Source organism: Zalophus californianus, chromosome 6 (genome assembly GCF_009762305.2).
Source record: "Zalophus californianus isolate mZalCal1 chromosome 6, mZalCal1.pri.v2, whole genome shotgun sequence".
Classification (NCBI taxonomy): domain Eukaryota; kingdom Metazoa; phylum Chordata; class Mammalia; order Carnivora; family Otariidae; genus Zalophus; species Zalophus californianus.
The window spans coordinates 2,848,228-2,866,264 of NC_045600.1; the positions used below are offsets into that span (position 1 = coordinate 2,848,228).

An 18,037-nucleotide genomic window follows, 5' to 3' on the forward strand; every position below is an offset into this window, starting at 1 on the left:
CTATCACTCTAAGCCTCTGGCAATAGGCATTCTCAGTTCCCTATAGTAACACAGGAAGAAAAAAGATCTGTATTCTCGTCTGGTGTGCTTTGTATATATGAATGGGGAGCTATTTAATCCTCATAGTTCTTAGCAAAATAGATGGATTTGGGACCACAAAAAGAAAAGAGAAAAATATGATTTAGCACACATATAAAAATCCATTTAAATTCTTTAAATCTATATAGAAGTTTATTAAAATATAAAACTTCCATACGAAACTGTGACTTTTTTATATACCTTTTTTTGGATGTCTCTTAACTTTTAGGGCAACTGTGTAATTTGCCTCAAAAATATATGCTGTCATTTTATAAGGCATGACTGCTGCTAATTTTTTTAAGTGCTTTCTCTAAAACCGAAACCTTTGGAAATGAAATGTAATAAAATCTTGGCAAGGAAAGGATACTGTTTTCCTGATAACAAGTTTAAGAAGAAGTTTTTGTAATTGTTAATAATCTCATCTTCCTAGCATACTGACATTTGCTGATGAAGCTGAGAATACATTCAAGTTTTTTTACTTCATATTTTAAAACACTGAGATAAACAGACTCTGTAATTACGATGGTGCCAATGAGGTCTTGAACAAGTAGTCATAAACAATACATAAAAATATTAGTAGGCAATAACCTATGTCTGTAATAGCACTATGCTGTTTAGTAAAGACCACCAAATGACCATGGGTCTGTTTTAACAACATTTTAGTACATAGAGAATTTAAGATATAAATCATTTTTCTCTTTTCATCAGAAATTGTGCTATACAAATAAGAATTATAGAAATTAATGTAAAATCAAGCCTTTCCTCTTTCATTTAAAATGTTCCATTGAAGAGCCTAATACAGAACAATGCATCAAAACAAAGCTTCCTAAAAATTGCAGGTACAATCTGATTTCCCAAACAATCTAATTTAGCTAACCATTAAAATAGTCTTGTTATTTGGGCATTCATATAAATCACTGGCTAGAGAGCCATCCAGAAAGAATTACCAGTTTTCAGTTCGGTGGTATGCAGCAGCATACCAAAAGCAGCTTTAAAAATGTAACTAGGAGACACTGACCCAACAATTCAACTTCCAGAAATTTGTTCCAATGGAAAAAATTCAGTGTACTAATATTTAATCATGAGATCAGCACTTCAGCACTGTTTATAATAGCAAAAAGCGGGGGGGGGGGGGACCAATAAAAACCTCTAAGATTACTTGACTGAATTATGTAATGTGTGTATGATAAACTAACAGTTATGTATACAAATATATTTGACATAAAAACATGTTCAAGAAAGAGTAAACTTAAAAGATTATAAATATTATATATTAAGATCCCATTTTATTTTTTTAAAGTGAGTACCGATTCAAAATTATGTAAATAGGCATATTCATTTCATAGGAAGTCATCTGGAAGAAGTCACCCAAATGTTAACAGTGATTAAGGATGATAATATTGTGAATCATCTTCATTTTCCCTTTTTTGTTTAGCTGGATCTCCTACTTTGCCTAGAAAAAGCATGTATTACTGGCATGATTTTTAAGTTTAGGTATGTCCAGACCCTTCTGTTTTTCGTGTAACAGTCTAAAACAGCTGTTCTCATACCTTAGAACCTTTTGAGATAGAGAATTCTTTGAGGTTTTACTGAAACTATAGATAGAAGACTCTGTCTTCAGAAAAACACTTGTATGAACATATAAAAGTCATATCCCACACTGGGAAGCAACACTCCAGCCCGAACCGAGGAGCTAATGGGCGCCAATGGACAACGACGCCCTTTCCTCCAGGGACTGTATCACTAGCCCACCAGGGGCCTGCCGCAGAAAATGCTGTGTTGTGCAGGGTTTCCAATCTGTGCCAAGGGGCCTTGGGTTTCCCTGGAGGGCCCTCAGGGGTCCCACATACGCTTTATCTAATTGTTATAAATGGGCAAAATAACCTTAGACTATAACCCATTTCAAAAGGTTACTAAGATCATCTAGACACCCCATCGTTCTCAATGGACAGTTTACGATAAAGAAATGTTATAAATATACAAAAGTCATATACAATTGTAGGAATTCATGGGTCTCTTGAATCCTATGACATAATGATTTTTAAGATGTGAAAGATTAAACATTCGCCGTGTGTGAGGCTCGTCGCCATATGACCCACGCTGCTGGTTCTGAGTAACGGGAATACTTGCACCGCGTCCCCCCAGCCCCCTCCAGAACCACGGTGCAGAGCTCTGGAGCTGGCCATCATGAGGAAGGAGACCCCGAGGGCTGAAAGGAGGAAGCAAACCCTCACCTGCTCCTCACCAACACCACCCCACCGCTCGCTAACCTTGGGAAGAAAACAGTGAGGACGGCTGCCCAGTGGGGACAAAATCCTTCCTTGATAACACTATGATTTCCTTTAGGGCTTCCTTTATTCCTGTTTCTTGGAAAACAAAATTCTAAGGTCTATAAAGCAAAGTTAGTATTGTTTAAAAAGTCTTATCATGATGTCTTGTACATAGCACTTAATATATTAAATAGAGTAAGAGGAATGTTTTACTTATGGAACTAGTAATTAAATTTATTTGCCTAAACAATACTAGGGAAAAAAAAAATACCTCCTTTTTGCTTTCCTTGTTTTGATCAATCTCAATGTCAATGGGGTTATTTCCATTTGTTTCTTCCAGTTCATCCTCACTGGAAGACAAGAACAAGTTACTGAAAGATTATTTGGTACTAATTCTATTTAATATACAAATATAAGCAATAAATTGATTTAATGACAGGTTTAATACAAAATTAGTAAGTTTCCAGATTGCTGAGATAAAAAAAAATTTTTTTTAATTCAAATAGAATAGTATCAACTCCATAGTTCTCTTGGTCTAAATAATTTAAAAAACAACTATTAAAATAGGTCTCTAACTTCCAAATCAGGTCTAGAACACTGTTGCTTTATATCTGTAAAATGCTTTTTCTCAACTCTCCACTGAAAATATCACATTTAAGACGTTTATGTAATTGCCCCGTAACTAGCTCGTGGTGGGCTAGGGCATGATCATGACACGTAACCAGGAGACTGCTCAAGAACCGAGTCCTACTGCATTGGGAACAAACTCCCCAACAAGTAAAACTCCATTTCAAGCCCCATGAGTAGACCCTCATGACTCAACACAAGTGAGAATGGGAGCGCCTTCTTGGCGGCCTGCAGAGATTGGTATTTCAAATTAGGTTAATTTTAAAAAGAACATTCGGGGCGCCTGGGTGTGGCTCAGTTGGTCAAGCGACTGCCTTCGGCTCAGGTCATGATCCTGGGGTCCCCGGATGGAGTCCCGCATCGGGCTCCCTGCTCAGCGGGGAGTCTGCTTCTCTCTCTGACCCTCCCCCTCTCATGCTCTATTTCATTCTCTCAAATAAATAAATAAAATCTTAAAAAATAATAAAAATTAAAAAAAATAAGAAATTCGTGTTGACATGGTACTTCAAATGCTTTTGTTTATAGCCTTCCATGTATTATTAATTTTTTAAAAGAGCTTTGTAGTAGTTAGGACCTTTATTTGAAAAAATAAGAAAATAAGGATGACACAAGTCAAGTAGCCGGCCCCAGTTTGCCCACGATTTTGACCAGCTCAACAGTGGTGGCAGCAAAACAATCAGCTCTTCAAATGTCAATGTGCCCACTGCCTCAGGAATCCATCCCGGGGCCCACGCTACCGTTCTCCCCACCCGCCCTGGCTGAGGAGAGTGTCTGAAAGGAGAATGGGTCTGGGGCTGAGGAAATTCTTTCCCATTATTGCCAACAACCTCTCTGGTGCGACCACCATGTGGCATGCTCTCCTTGGTCCGCATCCTGACAGTGGGGAAGGTGCTCACAGAAGGTGGGAGCACAGCTGGTCTCCTACCCTTGGTGCTGATGTAAAGCACCAGGGAAGGGAGTACACAGGTGTCAGCCAATGCTCTTACCATGTCATACAAGGAAAACAAATCCCAGCTACTTTTTAACTGATTTCAGCTTCGTAGAGTAGTATACCTGCCTGTAGTAATAGATTCAATTTATAAAAAGTAAATGAGACCAAACATATAATGGGTGTAAAAATTTTTAATCAAAAGTTACTGGAACACTAAAAACAAATTCAGTAGTGTTTGCCACTTCTGGTTACTAAGAGTAATGACCCAAAAACAAACCCACTAGTATCTATGCGGCAGACCACACAACATGCAGATGCATCAAGGTCAACAGTCTTACAGACTCTTACAGCTGGAGAGAGCTTTGAGGATGTTCCCACCACGGCCCCCATTTTACAGCTGGGCCCACGGATCCGAATTCTCCAAAAGTCATACTCCCAATTTGTTCCCACATGTTATTCTATTTAAAAATCATAAAACACTCTCCTAAAATGGGGCCATGGAGATCATACAGTCTTTCTTCACTTTATTTGTACTATTAATTTTTAAAAAAATAACATTACAGAAAATGTGGAAAGCCACCTATAGTCCCACCAACCTAACACAAAAACCAGTACGTGTATGCGCTGCCTTCTGGACTTAGAGCTTCTTCATTTCTGAGTTGAGGAAGTGAGGCTTGGGGAAGGAGCATGTGGAGTGAACTCGCCTGTGAACACACAGGTAGAGCCTCTGGAGTTCACATGCCAACCTGCCTCTGCGTGTGAGCACAGGGCTGTTCCCACTACTCGGTGCCGTTTATAAGACCAAGGAAGTGATGGCTAAGATGTAGCCTACTCACCAAGCTATTCTTAAAACTAGATCCTTATTAAGAAGAAATCATAAAATGTTTCTGTCTCTCATACACAAAACAGATGGTCAAAAAAGGGATGAAGGAAATCTAAACTGTACAGTCATCTTTTAACATATCAGACATTAAAATATGTCAAATCTTATATATCAAAAAAAAATTCAACCTAGGAAATAATGGATTCCTTCTTATCAAAAGGAGACACCTTCAGGGGCAGGAAAGAATATGTGGGCAAGTTTGCTCTCGGGCAGAGAGAGAGTGCTAAGAAAAAACATCTGCAGAACAGAACGCGTGTTAACACAGCTCATGAGCATCAGAGGAAGAGTATCTGTGTGCGTGTGGCTCCAGCAGGAAGGCACTGGGGGAGACCCGTCACTCAACCTTTCCTTTGTGCGTCTACCAGCTCTTAGCAATTTTACTGGCCCAAGAGATTCCCACGTGGGGAGACACCAGCTCCAGGCAGGCACTGACCTCTCCTCCCGCTCCCGCTTCTGTTTCCGAGCGTGGCGGTCCATCACGCTGGTTTTAGTCCTCGTCTTCTTCCAAGAGTAGTAAAATTTCACCAGACTTGCTATAGATTTATCAGGAAGCTAAACATAAAAACTAAGTTGGTTTCGATTGAAAGCGAATCTTCCCAAATCAAGTGTGCTTATTAGGTATGGTTAAGGGTTGTCTCACGCACCCAGAAAGGTCCTAAGTCACAGCCTTTTTCTCTGAGAAGGAGATTCAGAGAGAAGTCTTATCAATACATTCCAAGCTAGTGCAGTGTGACTGGCAGTGACGACACTCAGCCCAGGAAAGATTGCTAAAGCAGTCTGAGATGAATCCAAGATTGACCGAAAGTTTCTAGCCTAACTCTCCGGTTTTTTAAAAATTCATTTTAGCACTCATGTAACCACCAATAAGCTTTCCTAGTAGGACTCCACCAAATAGCCTTCTAGAACGTAAGAGATAAGCAAACCTTCCCCAGGCAGATAGGGTTTCATGATGCTCCACCTCATCAAACAACCATCAAAGATGCTTTCTATCAGACTAATCTGGGGAGTCCCAACAAGAGAGAGGGGGATGGGGGGGTGGAGGGCTTCTGTTACAGCTGCTATCAAGCTGGGAAGGGCTAGGAAATGATTCACTCTTGTAATGTAAAGCCTCTTATCCACCCTGCAGCAAGTATGAACTATCTAAAGGGCGCTTTATTAAAAATGAGAATATTCATGCTTGCGGGTTAGCCCTACCCTTCGGGTATGCTACAGTGAAGAGAGGCTGGGGAGAAGAGAAAATACAGTGGTCTCATTTACTTACCATTTGTTGGATTCTATGAAAAGTTTTCCCATGAAAACTAAAGGCTTGTTCAAACAAGACTTTATCTTCCACAGTCCACTCATCTGGGAAGGGGGTAAAGTTGGGCAAATCAGCCAATGACTTTTCAATATTATGCTTATGCCAAAAGAGCATCCCAAGAGCCTAGAAAAATAGTACCAGTGAAATTTTAGACCAAAGGCAGGAGTGAAACATTAAAATGGCAATAAGATTAGCAAAAGAAAAGCCTGTGCTTCCCTGCAAGCAGACCAGACTGCCATGTGACTAAGGGGGGCGGGGGGCGGGTCTACGCCCGCCTACACGCGGGGCGGCTGTGAGGCAGATTCCACTATGCTCACTTTTCAGATTAGAATACGGTGGGGCCTGAGAAATTAAGTCCTTGGGCGCCTGGGTGGCTCAGTTGGTTAAGCGACTGCCTTCGGCTCAGGTCATGATCCTGGAGTCCCACGTCGAGCTCCCTGCTCAGCAGGGAGTCTGCTCCTCCCTCTGACCCTAACCCCTCTCATGTGCTCTCTCTCATTCTCTCTCTCAAACAAATAAATAAAATCTTAAAAAAAAAAAAAAAGAAATTAAGTCCTTGCCAACGGTCCAGTGTGGAAGGTAGGTGATAGAGGCAGTGTGGCTCCTGAATCCGTGCTCTTAAAAGGCCACACTCGAATGCCTGCATATACAATAGGACAAAGTAACTCATAAAAGCACTTAATTGGGGGTGCCTGGGTGGTGCAGCTGGTTAAGCTCCAACTCTTGGTTTCGGCTCAGATTGCAATCTCAAGGCCATGAAATCAAGCCGCATGTCAGGCTCCATGCTCAGCATGGAGTTTGCTTAAGACTCACTCTCCCTCTGCACCCCATCTTGCTCTCTCTCTTTAAAATAAATAAATCTTCTAAAAAAAATTTTTTTTTTTAATTTTATTTATTTATTTGACAGAGAGAGACACAGCAAGAGAGGGAACACAAGCAGGGGGAGTGGGAGAGGGAGAAGCAGGCTTCCCACAGAGCAGGGAGTCTGACGTGGGGCTCGATCCCAGGACCCTGGGATCATGACCCGAGCCAAAGGCGATGCCTAATGACTGAGCCACCCAGGTGCCCCTAAAAAATTTTTTAAAAAGTAATCTTGTTATTCTTTTGCCAAAAAAGCTCAAAAATTGTTTTGTTTTGTTTGTAGCTCAGAAGAGAGAAAATATTCAAATGGGTGAGGGACAAACTGGAAAAAAGAGAGATAATTCAGCAATTTTTTCCTGAGAAAACTTTCTATAACTCTAAAGTGAGAATAATCATACTTTTGAAGACCAGAATCCTTAAAAATTCATACAAGTATATTTAGCAATCACCAATTTTTTTTAAGGTTTTATTTTTAAGTAAGAGTCCCACGCCCTTTCGACTGAACCAGCCAGATGCCCAATCGCCGAGTAATTTTTACACTTTCTAAATAGAATTTAAAATTAGTGATGTTTGGGGCGCCTAGCTGGCTCGGCCAGTGGAGCAGGCGACTCTTGATCTCGGGGTTGTGAGTCTGAGTCCCACATTGGGTGTAGAGATTACATAAAAAATAAAATCTTAAAAAAAAAATTGGTGATCTCCCGAGCAACTTTGTGAAGTTCATGAGTTGGGTTTGGAAAAAGAGAAAGCATACATCTCTTGCTTTGAAAGCTTCTGGAACTCTCTCATTGTAACTGGCTTTCCTAACAATTTCTACCAGGGTGAAGTAATTAAAAGTAAGACCAGGGCTAAAAGAAAGAGTCAAATTCCATATAATGCAACTCAGTGGTACCCTCAGTCGTGAGGGTAAATGCCAGAAACTTACAGGTTTTAATATCTAGATCAATGCCAAAGCACTAATCCAACTTAATATACTTATTTTTAAAACAGTAATTAGAAATAAGGCTGACACAGAATTATCACACTTTGAGCAAAATTAATTTCATATATTTCTCATTAATAGGTTCCAAGCAATTTTTAAAAGAAAACCTTAGTCAAATTTTACAGCCTGAAAGTGATTCAAAACAACTGATATGAAAACACTGTGAGTCTGTGTGGGTCTAAGCGTGACAACACGGGGTCAGGAAAAAAGCCAACACGGAAACACATAAATGACAAACACACCATGCATTCAAATAGGGAAGCATTATGCCCAAGTATCTGGGCACCTTGGAGCCACTTTGGAGCTACAGGTGCCCTAAATACTACAAACCTGCAGAAATACACAGATGCTTTTCAAATCAAAGGGTCCTCTAATACTCATCTCAAGCAGAAAAGGGGGACTGGAGCCTCATTTTGCTAGTGACCACCAAAAATGTGCACTGCTACTCAACACACAGAACACAAACAATTTAACAGGTTAGCTCCAACCCCCCAGCGTTTAAAAATAAAAACTCATCTTGGACAACAAAAGAAAACCACGTCATTACCTGTTCCATGTTGTACCCATGCTTCTCTTTAGCGATGGCAATGTATTCATCTACTGAAAAACAAGACAAGAGACCAATAAACAAACGGAGGGGCAGGAAACAACAGTCTAGGAGCACTAGAGTTGTATATATGTTTCAGGCCTGCCATGCACAGGAATAAAAATAAAGAACAAAGTCCATTATGGATCTTACATATATAAATCCCACAGAAGAATGGCTCAAAATATACTCAAGTATCAACAGTCCCTGGCTCTGGATGGGAAGACTATGATTCTTTTTTTTTTTTTTTTTAACTTGGTTCTACTTAGATTTCCTATGATAAATATTATTTTGGTACTCTGAAAGATAATTAAAAGAAATAAAAAGAAGTATTAAAATTGGGGGTTTGGTTTTAGTCTCAGCCAAAGCTGAAAAACAAGCCACTTATCTTTATATTAAAAAAATCTAAGAGATGAATTACATGAGCCAGTGCCTGGTATTTGCTTTCAAACTCCAACACAAGGCGACAAGTGCCGACTTTCAAGCACTAAGGTTAACGCCAAGGAAAACTGACTGACTCAGTCTCCAGGAGAAGTTAACACACCCCCAAAGTTACTTCCTCTCTACATTTTCTAGTCTTTCTTCCAGGAATAAAAGAGACTACCAATCAATAACAACACTTCATTATATTCCTGTACAGCTTTTTTTTTTTTTTGGATAAATTACAAAAAATAACACAGGCTCCCCAAAACACCCCAAAAAAGCAAAAACCAAACCAAACAAAAACCAACCACCAAAAACAAAAAATTAAAAAAAAAAAACCCAAATAGCACAGAACTGTCTGAAACAAACAGTAGTTTCCCACTGGCCTGTGCCTCTCTCTGGAGACCCCCAGCCTCACTCCCTAGGTGTGGCAGACTTGGAGATTCACACTGGAGGGGACCAAGATGCACACGGCAACACACCAGACCCTGAGCGATGGACTGCAGGGAAGACGATAAAAACTAAGTAATGAGGTGTGTTCAAGCCAAGGCTACATCAGGGGAAGAGAGAAAAACAATCTACAGTGAACTGAGGGTCGACCCCAGAGAAGGTCTGCTCTAAGGGTTGTTTCTTTTAACAGGTACTTGGTAAATGAACCTCAAACCTCTGCTGTACAACCCCAACTCTGCAAGCACACCCCAACTCTGCAAGCACACACATTTCCAGACACCATTATTTCCCTCAGCTGAGTGAGGGACGTGTGACGTGTGCGCAGCCCCCGTGCAGTCACGTGATCCTCAAGCAGCTGCCTGCACAGGCTGGCCAAGGGGGCAGATGCCATCTGCTCCATCAGTAGCGGGGCCACTAAGCCTGTCCCCATGGTCTCCAACCAGACTTAGCTTAAAAATTACATGGAAAACCAAAGCATTCTTGGGATGCTACTCTATTTTCATCTGCTTCTTTGCTTTCTAACACAAAAATTAGCTGGTGGTGGGAAGAGTAAAATTCCGAGTGGATTCCGAGTGTTGCAGCCAAGTTTGGACAGAACATTTTCCATGTTGTAAACAGCAAGGTATTCTTATTAAGTACCTTTAAAAATCACACCTCTTTTAGATTTTCTTGCAGACTAGCCTGAGGAATCAAATCTCAAGCAAAGGAAAAAAGAATTCTATCAGAACCACTTACGGGAAGTCACTTGGTATCTCTACCAGGTGCCCTGAAGGTGTGACCCCAATAAGTTCATACAGGGGGAGGCTTGCAACTTGCCAAAGAATTACCATCTGATACCCACTGGCAAAAATACAATTTTTCATTCTTTTTATTGTCCCCAGTGTCCAACAGAGATTAAACAATTTGCTAAATGAATGCTAGGGGTGCTGTGATGTGCAGAGTGTCACCGAAAAGAAAGGCTCTTTTCTAGCAAGGTGAAAGGCTGTACAGCTTTTAGCTATGTGGTTAAGAAAGATGGAGGTCCAATCTTGGCTCTGTCTCCAGACAAAATGAGTTGACAGGCAGTGGTGCCTGATGTATAAGTAAGAACTATAGTTTAAACTGTGTTACCTTTAGCAACTTTCCTGACCTTCCCAGGAAGGAGCTCTCCCCAGTAAAGCTGCGTCATCACCTATCTGAAAAATAGCAGAGTAGAAGTCCTCTCGCAATGTTTTCATCTGGAGTTAATCCAGAAACCAAGCCATGTGCTCGCACAAAGGATGCTGCTGACAGCCTGGTCTCTGACTGCCTCCCTACTGTATATAGATAGTCCTCAGCTCTTGTTCCCTTTCATGATCAGGGGGACAGGGCTACCCACCACAGTTTCTAGACTCCCGTCTTCTCTACCACCTACCCTGCTCCTTTACAGAGTGCATGCCAGTAGCTGCCAGTAGGGCATGATGAAAACGGAACGTGTGCATTTTCAAAAATTCCCACATGCTTTCCTTAAGCAAAAATAAGCTTTCAACCTAAGACAATAAAATCCACTCCCACATGCCTTCATAAAAACAAATGATGACCTGATACTTCAGGCGGTGGATGAAAGATGAAACAGGAAGGGACACAAGAGAAATACAAGCTACTTGAGACCAACAGCTCTAAAACAAAGAACACAGGGTTCCTTGGGGATTTTTCCAGTACTTTCTCATCTCTGGCAACAGGGATCCTGATTTCATCTCTAAGAAATTAAAGGTTAACCAGAGTCAGTCCCAATCTGGCGGTGAGGAGCCACTCCAGGCAGAGAGTCATCAAGCTGTGATTAGGACAATGCACAAAGTCCATGTGGCTTAAGGAAATGCCGGGATGTTTCCACGGCCCATTTAGATCCACCAGCCTTCCCCAACTTGGGCACAGGGGACAGAACCAGGCAGTCATCTGGGTGCAGGAAGAAGCTGAGCTGACATTCTCATCCGTCGGTCAGAAGCAGAAAGATCAGTCACTAAGTATACTCTCCTTTAAAAGAAACAATTCCAAGGACACCTGGGTGACCACGTCAGTTAAGTGTCCAACTCTTGATTTCTGCTCAGGTCATGATCTCAGGGTCCTGAGGTCAGGCCCTGCATAGGCCCCGTACTCTGCGGGGAGTCTGCTTAAGATTCTGTCTCTCCCTCTCCCTCTGCCCCTTCCCCCACTCACATGCTCTTTAATATAAAATCTTTTTTTTTTAATTTTTAAAATGTATAATGCGGTATTTTTTTAAACTGATTTTTTTAAAGATTTTTTTAAATTTATTTATTTGAGACACAGAGTGCACGCGCGCGCACGCGCGCGCGAGAGAACATGAGCAGGGGGAGAAGCAGGCTCCCCGCTGAGCAGGGAGTCACTTGGTATCTCTACCAGGTGCCCTGAAGATGTGACCCCAATAAGTTCATACAGGGGGAGGCTTGCAACTTGCCAAAGAATTACCATCTGATACCCACTGGCAAAAATACAATTTTTCATTCTTTTTATTGTCCCGTGTTCAACAGAGATTAAACAATTTGCTAAATGAATGCTAGGGGTGCTGTGATGTGCAGAGTGTCACTTTTTTTCTATCCGATGAACTAAATGTCTTCAGTTCCATTAGTGAGCCCGATGCGGGGCTCGATCCCAGGACCCCGGGATCATGACCTGAGGTGAAGGCAGACACCCAACCATCTGAGCCACCCAGGTGCCCCTATAATATGCTATTTTTAAAAACTTGAATATCCTATGGAAACAACCAAAGAGAACTATCTGATCTTAAATTATAATGGATAAAGTTATGTATCACTCCAATTCTTTAAGAAGTATACAGACTGTACAAACCACTGGCTTTTTTGACAAGAACTCAGCATTATGGAAAGCACAGGTAAATGAGTTATGTTTTGGCATAACATCACTTAAAGGTAGGTGAGATTCACCAAGAAAATTTACAAAATTCCTAAAGCCTAGTCAAACATTTACTGAACTACCCTTACTATGTACAGAACACTGTACTAAGTAGCAGGCCAAAATACAGAAGAAAAACAAACTGGTTTCCTGAACTAGCTTGAAACAATACACAGGTAACAGAGAACAGAAATACATAAAATAACAGTACAGATGTAGACTAGCATGGGAATCCAAAATAATCAGTAAATAATGATGGTAATGATGTTAAATCAAGACAAGCTTCCTGAAGATTCAACAGCTATATTGATTAGGTAATAACAATAGCTAATATTTGAGAATTTACTATGTGCCGGCCGCTGTTCTAAGCTCTTTACAAGGATTATCTTTTTAATCCTCTCCAATAATTCTATTATCACTCCCATTCATAAATAAACTTAGGCTCAGAGAAGTTAAGTAATTTGGCCAAGTGACACAGCTGGTAAATAGCAGAAATAGGACTTATATACACGCAGAGTGTCTGACCACAGGACCCATGATATTAAACCACTATATGCTATCCTACCTCTTGAGTAAAGGACATGGCGGGAGAAGGGCACACTCAGATAAGAACAGTCTCCATGGCACAGAGACTGAGCAAGACTAACCAGTATCGTCTATGTCGCTTGAATAGAGTTAAGAAAATAAAACTGGGGTTGATGACGGAAGTGATGGAAAGCAAGGGTAACAGGCAAAAGGCTGCCTTGCAACAGGCATCATTTGCTTCTATATTCTTGTTTCTATCCAATGAACTAAATGTCTTCAGTTCCATTAGTGAGAGTCTCAAACTCAACTGCAAAAAAGGGAAAAATGCAGATGAAAGTTGCCTCGGTAACCTGAGCTCACCCACTCCTCCCTCCTCTAGACATTGCAGAGACTCAGGACACCTTGTGATCTTGCATATTCTATTCAGAGCAAGAGGCTGACACCATAAGGTGCGTTGAGGACAAAACTATAACCTCAATACAGTTTAAAAAAATTTTTATTATCCTAACACTGGCAGTAGCATTAGTACTACAAAGGAACGTGGCCCCAATTTCTCTCTCATAACTCAAACTGAGAATACCAAAATTTTCTTTAGGACTATGATAAATATCGTGGCATCTCCTTTTATTATTAAAATAAGAAATGAGTTATCACTGTAACTCACTGAGAATAGAAATGAGCTTAAATCATTTAAGTAAAGCAATTATGCCACCTCGTGGGCACAGATATTACTACAGTTAACATTTCAATGATCCCTCTGAATATGGGAGGGGGAGCCCACAAGAAACAAGATAAGCCACAGAGACTCTGCGAAAATACAATATAATGAACCAGTCCTTCCTAGTCAGTAATAAAATGCACTTTATGAAAATTCTGTTTCTTAAAATCCCACTTTATAGAAAAAGCACCCCTGCAGGCTCTCCAGTAAATTTTACTACAAAATCCAACCCAGTCTCATAGACAATCTGATCAAGTGGAAATAAGAAATAAGAACACCCCCAAGCTACACGTATTTAAGTTCAGTTTCTGGCATCTATTCCTACCTAATCTGCATTTCTGTATTCTCCCTCCTATGCCAGTATCCACTAGTATGACTGTGGCTAAGTTCCACCCCCCGTCTCTGTGCCTCCTTTCCTCATCAGGAGAGTGGACTATCATGACCTTAAAAGTGGTTCCAGGGCTTAAAAAACTTGGGGGGGCGGGCACCTGAGTGGCTCAGCTGGTTAAGGGTCCAACTCTTGATTTGGGCTCAGGTCATAATCTCGGGGTCATGAGATTAAGCCGCAGGCAGGGCTCCACACTCAGCAGGGAGTCTGCTTGAGATTCTCCCTCTCCCTCTGCTCCTACTCCGCCCCGCGCATATATGCACATGCATGCACTAATAAATCAGTCTTAAAAAAAAAAAATTCAGGGCACCTGGGTGGCTCAGTCAGTTGGGCGTCTGCCTTCGGCTCAGGTCATGATCCCCAGGCCCTGGGATCGAGCCCCTCATCGGGCTCCCTGCTCAGTGGGGAGCCTCCTTCTCCTCCCCACTCATGCTCCTTGTTGCTATCTCTGTCTCTCTCAAATAAAATCTTTAAAAAAAAAATTTTTTTTCCCTCCCCCCACCCGTCCCTCCGACTCATGTGCATGCTCTAAAATGGATAAATAATCCACCTTTACTCCAGTCCTCAAACACTCGTGAGCCTTCCAGAACGGCACAGGTAGGATATCCTGTATTTCACAAACTGATCGTCACCAGAATGACATTTAGTTGTAATTAAAACAATAACCACCTTTCCCTTAAAAATGTGCAAGGCCAATGGTAAAGAATCAATCAGCATAGTGACACACTATCTCCTTGCATCTCTCACACTGAGAGTCAACCTACCTGACAGCTAAGTCCCTAGGCAGGCAACTGTGTACTCAAAATGATTTCATTTGCTCTCATGCATGTTTTCTGTTTACAGTATGAGCTGAAGGAAGGATCCGTGCTCCAAACAAGGTCTGCATCTCCCTTAACTAAAGGCAACATTCCCTGACAATAAAAGGAGAAAGGGGAACACACTAGATTCACCCATAAATTCATGGAGGGCAACAGTGAAAAGAGCCTTGCGTCCCTGGTTTCTATCAGGAACTTGCGAGCTAAACCCATTTCCTCACCTATTTGACAAGACTGAGGTAAGATATCCTGCTCGAATCCTTTACAAAGTAGTAAAGCAGCCAAGATACACAAATATTAAGTATTACTAAAATGAATTCCTCCATAAACATGTGTGAGATTCAATTAGAGATGGGGTAGGGTGCACTTCACAACCACAAAATTAGTTTTTTCAAGAGATACCCTGGAGAGCTGTGCCCCAGCCCAGAAGTTCCCAGTCCTAACTGATGAGAGCCAGCTGGTAAACCGTGAAATACTGATTCTTGGGCTCCACCCTCCTTTGTTCACATACATGTGTATACACGTATGTAAGTTTACGCATGTATATTTATGTGCGTGGATGTATGTACTTCATGCATATATAGTTTTTATAAAGTACGATGGGCACAGAGAAAAGCACACACATAAAGGCCCAGCTTGGTGATTTTTCAGAAAATCAAACATACCCAGCTCAAGGAAAGAACTGACTACACCCAAGATGTTTTGGTTTGCTTTCAATGCCCCCAGGTGATTCTGAGAATCATGAATTAGAGCATAATATTAATGTGTGAAGAACATGAGTTTGATAACATTCCCCATTTTAATGTGATAAAAAGCACCTCAACAAGCACAAAATTTTTAAATTTGGTATTAAGAAGATTAGACACTATCAGGACCACAGAAACAGGAAGAAATGTGCTTTTTATGTTACGACTATATAGAAAGGAGGTTTGTGAATTTCAATCATGCAAAAAAAATTTCCTTTCAGCGACTATATAGTTCTTTTTTAAATTACTGACTTCAGGGGCGCCTGCGTGGCTCAGTCGGTTAAGTGTCTGACTTCAGCCTGGGGCATGATCTCAGGGTCCTGGGATCCAGATCAGCATCAGGCTCCACACTCAGCAGGGAGTCTGCTTGTCCCTCTCCCCCTCCCCCCTGCTCATGCTCCGTCTCTCTAATAAATAAATAAAATCTTTAAAAATAAGTAGGTTAAATAAATTACCGACTTCAAACTCCCATCCTGCAGAGGAGGAGGTAGTCAGAAGGATTTACAAGCCTGCAAATCCTAGTGACTCCTCACAGATTGGTCTACAAACCTCAAATTATAGGGACATTTGTCCTTTAACCCTGACTCTGCCACCCTACATATACACTGCTCCTTCCCTTAGTACAACCCTTTGTGTACAAGAATGCAGAAAAAAGGGATTCCTAAGTGAGATGGAAACAGTCAAGGGAAATACAGAGGGAGTCTGGGTTCTAGGACGGGCACAGGGACACAAGGCTCTGCCCACCATTCCCACACACTTGACACAAGGCCACTTCTCCTCTGTGGGCCCTGGTTTCTCGAGCTCTGAAAATGGAAGGTCAACGGCACAGTGGTATAGGGAGAATGGGGGGAGGGGACAATGGCATGTTTGTTGGGAGGGGGTGGGCTTTCCCACTCTAAGTCCTACCAACTTTCAATGCCTGAATCTTGTGGGGGGTGGGCAGGGGTGAGGGTGGGGGTATCTTCATCCAGTAAAGAAACCCAACCTCTCCAATTAAGTGGCAGAAAGGTGACATTTTATAATTACTCTACTTTATATTTAACCATTCTCTACTGATTCAACAAATCTTTCAGGCCTACTGTGTGCCCAGAGCTGCTTTTACAGCCACAATTAAAACAGCCTGCCTTCACAAAATTCAGTCTGGCTGGAGAGAGAAATAATTACACAAATAATTAACTCCAATTGTCATAAGTGTCAGAGAAAAAGAACTATGAATGCACTTAGCTGGGAAACCTGATCTGCAGAATCAAGGGAGGCTTCCTTTTCTACTGGAAAAGGACATTATAAATTCCTGCTTACCCATTTGTTATTTTTAGTAGGGAAAATTTGAAAAAATAGAAATATTCAAGAATGGGGACATGGTTAAATAAATTAAGCTATAAACTGAGGGTTGCTGGAGTGGAGGGGGGGGTGGGAGGGATGGGGTGGCTGGGTGATTGGACATTGGGGAGGGTATGTGCTATGGTGAGCGCTGTGAATTGTGTCAGACTGTTGAATCACAGACCTGTACTCCTGAAACAAATAATACATTATATGTTAAATAAATAAATAAGGCTATATGATGGGATATTCAGGGATCAATACTCAGTTTAATATTTAATTATAGGAAAATTAAAGTTGATAAACTATTATTTACAGTGTGACCCATCTGTGCTTAAATCCAGAGTGCGCAGAAGAAGCATAAAGACATGAAAGCAAAATTTTAATAGTGGCTATACCCATATGATGAGGTGAAGGAGTTCTAGGCTATTTTTAATAATAAAAACAAGCTTGCATGTTTATGTGTAATTTCTTTTCTGAACCATTTGAGACTATCATAATTATACCCTGTACTCTTAAATACTCAGCAAGTATCTCCTAAGAGTAGGTATGTTCTCTTACATAACCACAGAACAGTAAATTCAACATTTAAACAATGTCTGTATTCCAATCTGGCCAGTGGACCCCAAAATGTGCTTTACATTATGCTCAAGAATTTTAAAGTAAATGCTAGTTATCTCTCTATATAACCAATACACATCTTTTTTAAAAATGTGGACCAAAAAAAGTGGACATATTTTTTTAATAGAACCACAATACCATTATTGCACCTAACAAAAATAGCAAAATTCCTTGATATGAGAAACAGTGGTACAATCACTGGATTGTCTAAAATGTGTAAGGCCAACAATAGCAATTCCTGGTGAGACATGGGAGCACATAAATTTTGCATTTTATTGGTAGCAATATGAACCAGTTTCACCACTTTGGAAAATAATTTGGCTTTGATCTCTCATAGATGAGGATCTACATTCTCGATGGATATCAAGAACCAAGTCACAGAAAGTTCCTAGTAACAGTCATAGAAATAAAAAAACTGGAAGCAAACATCCATTGTGAACAGAAAGGATAAATAAATTATAACAAGATGAAATTCTTTAAGTATAAAAGGATGAAGATAAGACACACTGGCATGACGAAAGGGGAAGGCAACCCTTGATTTTTAGTGGAGGGCTTCAACTACAGGCCGTAAATCCAGCTCTGAACAATGACCTAACTCTAAAACACTTAATAACAATGATAAAAATA

The 18,037-nt window shown here is 40.9% G+C and overlaps 1 protein-coding gene across 3 annotated transcripts in view; it reads right to left on the reverse strand.

The window, feature by feature from the left end:
- RCOR1 (REST corepressor 1) overlaps window positions 1–18,037 on the reverse strand; it is a 124,040-nt gene that overhangs the window by 14,841 nt on the left and 91,162 nt on the right. For all 3 annotated transcript variants that reach the window (XM_027570542.2, XM_027570541.2, XM_027570540.2), the window contains exons 4-7: window positions 8,477–8,529; window positions 6,051–6,212; window positions 5,223–5,341; window positions 2,620–2,698 (exon numbers count right to left, since the gene is read on the reverse strand). In XM_027570542.2, the coding sequence (XP_027426343.1) occupies window positions 2,620–2,698; window positions 5,223–5,341; window positions 6,051–6,212; window positions 8,477–8,529 (413 nt within the window). The remainder of the gene's footprint in view (window positions 1–2,619; window positions 2,699–5,222; window positions 5,342–6,050; window positions 6,213–8,476; window positions 8,530–18,037) is intronic.